This window comes from Pistacia vera, unplaced genomic scaffold (genome assembly GCF_008641045.1).
Source record: "Pistacia vera cultivar Batoury unplaced genomic scaffold, PisVer_v2 Contig267, whole genome shotgun sequence".
In the NCBI taxonomy this organism is placed as follows: Eukaryota; Viridiplantae; Streptophyta; class Magnoliopsida; order Sapindales; family Anacardiaceae; genus Pistacia; species Pistacia vera.
In genome coordinates this window covers 111698-117269 of record NW_022196076.1, presented here as the reverse complement: position 1 = coordinate 117269, position 5572 = coordinate 111698, and the positions used below count along the sequence as shown (strand labels likewise).

General features: G+C 35.3%; 1 protein-coding gene across 1 annotated transcript; it reads right to left on the bottom strand.

The window, feature by feature from the left end:
* Positions 1–4357: 4357 nt before the first annotated feature.
* LOC116133249 (probable basic-leucine zipper transcription factor S) lies at positions 4358–4882 on the bottom strand. The gene has a single exon (XM_031418958.1). It carries the CDS (start codon positions 4880–4882, stop codon positions 4358–4360), a length of 525 nt encoding a protein of 174 aa, XP_031274818.1.
* Between the last annotated feature and the right edge of the window lie 690 nt (positions 4883–5572).

Genomic DNA, 5572 nt, shown 5'->3' with positions numbered 1-5572 from the left:
GCTTATTCTAAAGGCCAAACTCCCTAATATTTCAGTAAGTTTCTCTCGAACAATTAGCAAATTAACCCTTAAGCAACAATCCAAAATATCTCTAAAGTGGATTTAGAAGCTAAAAGATCATTAAGTTCTATAGAATTTATCAGAGCCTCACAGATCGCAATAACCTATCTTTGGCATTCGCTCAATCTATGGCTTTATTACCTTAGACTAATCAGGTTTCATCTCTTGATCCCAACCTAACCCATAAAATCATTCAACTCTCGGGCCCTTAAGAATTGAATAAAACTTAGAATTAATGCTCAATTAAAATTTTAACAACGATAAAGTCAACACATATTCATAAATTGGGCTATTGTGAAGATTTAATAGAGCAAAAATGAAATTGACAACTGATTTTGTATTAACAATGTTAAGAATGAATACAACCAAGATCTCTCTTATATATAGGAGAGAGAATCAGTTAAGAAGCAGTAAAGTAGCTCCTGTGTGAGCTTAAACAGAGTACAATTGATTTCTGTAAAATGAACTACTCAAAATGACACCGTCTTTGACAAATACTTGTGTGGTCCTTTGTGTTTTCAGAATTGCAGTTTTCACCCTTTGTATGGTCAACATTTCCCCTCAAACTGAACTACTCCTCATATGGTTGAAGGTCAATATTTCCCCTCAAACCAAACTTCATTTCCCTGGCTATGTTTTTGACAGCTAAGGATTAGAACTTTGTTTCTTCTTTGCAGCAACCTGAATGACTTCAAAACAATGCCACATCATATACTACTCATGGTGTAATTGACACACAATATATTTAAAAGACTAAATTATGCTCTAGCATTAGTTGAACTGCTGCTTCAATTAATAGCTTTTGAACTATTGCTTCAATTAATAGCTTCTGAACTGCATTTTACTTATTTGAACTTTGCTCTAACTTTAGCTAAACTGTCGCTTCAATTAATACTTTATGAACTGCATTTTACTTATTTGAACTTTGCTCCAACTTTAGCTAAACTGTCGCTTCAGTTAATACTTTATGAATTGCATTTTACTTTTCAACTTCAGAATTACATTCTTTTTTTTAGCTACTGAACTACATTCAACTTTTTGGCTCCTAAATTGTTGCAGTAACAACTTCTAAATTAGCTTGATATTTTAGCTTTTGCATCAGCTTCTGATAAACACACAGAGTCTTTCGTACCACACTTTACTTCCTCTTTTTTTTTAGAATCAGGCATGGCTATAATAGTCAATTTTTGCTTCAATTCAAGGAACTGGGCTGCTGATAACGCTTTGGTAAGTACATTAGCAATTTGCAGCTGAGATGGAACATACTGAACCATAATCTTTTTAGCCAAAACCTGATCACTGATGTAATGGATATCAATCTCAATATGCTTGGTCCTGGAATGAAAAACAAGATTTGTAACAAGGGCACCAGCACTAACATTATCGCACCAAATTACTGGAGGAGTTTTCAGGGGCAAGGCTAACTCACAAAACATGCTTTGCAACCAAGTTATTTCAATGATTGTGTGTGCTAAGGCTCTATATTCAGCCTCTCTGTTTTTGCGAACTCCATTGGATAAGGTTAGGTCCTAGATAAACACAATACTAGATCGTCGATCACCTAAGCTGCTGCCCAAGTTTGCATCAGCATAGCATTTAACATTCAGAGATGCAGCTGGTCTAAATTGCAACCCATGATATTGTGTGCCTTTGATATACCTTAAAACTCTCTTGCAAGCTTGCCATTAGAGTTCTGTTGGTGCTTAAAGAAACTAACTTAGCTTATTAACAGTGAAGCTTATGTTAGGTCTGGTTAAAGTTAAGTATTAGAAGGCCTCGATGGTGCTTTTGTATAGGCTGGGATCTTTGAACAACTCACTATCAACGGAAAAAAGTTTTGTGCCAATAGTCATGGGTGTGGAGCATGCATGAGCATCCAACATCTTAGTTTTGGATAGTAAATCCATCATGTATTTTGTTTGCTTCAAATGAATGCCATCAGAGGTCTTTGTGGCTTCCAAACCAAGAAAATACTTAAAAGACCTAAGAGTTTTTAAGGTAAACTGATCATTAAGATCTTGAACAAGCTGATGTATGGATGAACCATTGGATCCAGTAATCAATATATCATCAACATGTACAAGGACATAGATGATGTAGGAACCAGTTTTGAGAATGAATAAACTGGAGTCAGATATAGAGCTATTAAAACCTCTATCCAGAAGAGCAAACTTCAGCTTGTCAAACCAGGTCTTGGAGCCTGTTTAAGGCCATAAAGGGCTTTGTTCAACTTGCAAACATGAGTAGGATATTGAGGATTTTCAAACCCTGCAAGCTGCCTCATATAGATTGTTTCATTAAGAATGCCATTTAGGAAGGCATTATTGACATCCAGTTGTTGGATGTCCCAGTCATTCATCACAGCAAGGGTTAGTATAATTCTGATGTTGAGGGCTTAATAATAGGGTTGAAATTTTCAAAAAAAAATCCAAGCCAATGGTTTGCTGAAACCCCTTGGCAACCAGCCTTACTTTTGTACTTTTGTAGCGACCCATCATCAAGAAACTTTGTCTTGAGGACCCATTTGTTACCAACAATCTGCATATCATTCATCTTGGGAACAAGGGACCAAGTGTTGTTCTTTACTAATGCATCATACTCAAGTTGCATGGCTTCTCTCCATTCACTACTGACAAAGGGTTCAGCAACAGAATTAGGTTCTAGTAGAATAGGTTCTTGACCAGATATGATGAGGGCTATTTTGTTTTGAAGACTGGTTTTTGCTCTGGTTAATATAGGATGTGTGTTCATAGGTAGAGAAAAGGTTGCTGATGTTGAATGATTTGTTTTAGGAGGGTGTAATGCAGTAGGCAAACCAGTTGATGAAGTAAGATATTGCGATGGATTCAAATCAATTACAAGAGGGCAGTGAGAAGGCTCCTAATTTTGTAATCAGTGAGATTGTGATGTAGTAGGTTGATTTTGAATGGTGTGATGTAAAAGGTATATTAGTGGATGAAATGGGAAATTGAGATGGTGTTAAGTCTACTATGAAAGGGCAGGAATGAGGTTCCTAACAGTGAGAAGGCTTTGATTTTGTAATCTATGAGGTTGCGATGTAGTAGGTTGATTTTGAATGGTGAGAGGGTGTGATGTGGTAGGTGTTAAATGAGATGCAATAACTGGTACATGTGATTGGTGAGGTGATGTTGATGATGGTAAAGAAGGTAGAGTAGTGTTGGAGATAAGTTTGGATTGATGAGAAGGTAATGTTGAGGAGGAATTTTGTGCACAATTGTTAAAGTAGGAATGGATGCAGAACATGATACTACTGGAGATACTTTACTACTATGAGCTATTGGTGATTGAGAGACTAGATCAGCAGGAGACACTGATGATGGTACTGACAAAAAAGGAAAGCTAAGACTAGAAGAATTGTTAGTTGATTGTGAAAAAGGTGGAACTTGAGACTAAAGAAAATTGTGCCCAAAAGGAAATTCATCTTCATTAAAAGTGACGTTAGGTGTGATAAAAAAATTTCCTTCAAGACTTAAAACACCTATAGCCTTTATGGTCTAGACTGTATCCTACAAATACACATTTAGAAGAATGAGAACTAGGTTTGTGCCTATTGTAATCTCTTTGGTAAGAAAACATGCATAGCCAAAAACCTTTAAAGATGAATAAAGGGGTAATCTACAAAACAACAATTGATAAGGACACTTAAAATCAAGAATAGCAGATGGCATCCTATTGATTAAAAACACTACTATATCAAATGCAAGCCACTAGAAAGTCATAGGCATAGAGGCATGTGCAAGTAGAGTGAGACCAATTTCAACTATATGTCTGTGTTTTCTCTCACTTCGTCCATTCTGTTGATGGACATAAGCGCAAGAGTGCTTAAATTGAATGCCAGAGTTGGTTAGGTAAGGAATTAAACCCCTATATTCACTCCTTTGATCAGACTGTAAGCACTTAAGTTTATGAGTAAATTGTCTCTCAGCTAAATGATGAAATTTGACAAAAACAGAAAGCACTTTAGCTTTGGTTCTTAAGGGAAAACACCATGTGAATCTGCTAAAATCGTCAAGAAAATGCACATAGTATTTAAAGCCTTCAATGGATGTCACTGGAGAAGGAGCCCAAATGTCACTGTGAACTAGTTCAAAAGGAGTAGTGGCTCTAGAGTGAGAAACAAGAAAGCTGTTTTTGTGCAATTTGCCAAGTTGGCATGCATCACAAAAAGAAATGGAAGGAATATCTTTGAAGAGTTGTGATTAATTTGCAACATGATTTTCTGAAAAACTTCTGAATGCGGATGCCCTAATCTTTTATGCCATAAGGATGAAATGCTTTATTTATGACTAGTGGCTTGATGGGCTAAAAGTGAACTATTAGGCATACACATATGACATTGAGGAACAACATTATTATCATTAAAACTACTAGTACCAGAATCAGTTTCAATAGCATTGTAAGCACTACTATTAGTAGTATAATCATGAACAACATCAACAGCATGATAATCAACAACAGATTCTATACCAACAGCATCAGAATCAATATAAACATCATGACTAGTAGTTCTATTATGATTATTATCAACAGCATGACTATTATCATCAGGATAAATGCTATTAGTATTAGACTTAACACTAGCAGCATTGTAACAACAAAAGTTAGCATTATTATCATTAACACAATCAACATTATGAATGTTATTATTATTATTATCAACAACATGACTATTATCATCAAGATGAATGCTATTAGTATTAGACTTAACACCAGTAGCATTGTAACAACAAAAGTTAGCATTATTATCATTAACACGATCAACAATATGAGTCTCATTGGTATGATCAATCACATTACTCATATTAGAGACATTATTAGTAAAGAATTAGTAATCAGAAACAGAAATGTTTTTATTCATTGAAGGGATATTACAATTATCCAGAATTAACTTTGTAGACTCATTATCAATATTAACAGCAACTTTTGTGCAACCTGATTGACTGACACTAGTTTGTAGCTCACTAAGACTCTTATGTGGGACCTTATTTCTTAACGTAGATACAGACTTATAGGAATCAATATCAGTAACACTAGGAAAACAATTTTGAGGTTTGGAGCTTGCGACAGAAACAAAGCTTTGTGAATTAAGAGGGACAGAAGACTGAGCTAGAGTATCTTGAGAACTGACAGATGGAAGTCTCAATTGATATAGTCCAGCATTAAGTTCTCCCTATAGTAACACTGCTCTGAAAACCATGTCCTTAACAATGCAACAATCAGAGAATTCAACCACAACATTATTGTCTTTAGTAAATTTGTATATACTAAGCAATTTTTTTGTAATTCTTGGTACACACAAAACATTTTTTAAATGTAGGCATTTATTTTTCAGAAAACTAGGTAAAGAAGCAAAGCCAACATGGGATATATCAAGAAACTCACCACTGCCTACTTGTAGTTGTTCAACTCCTCCATAATTTCTACTCACATTCAACTGATTAAGATCTGCAATGACATGGCTGATGGCACCAGAATCCATATAACGACGAGA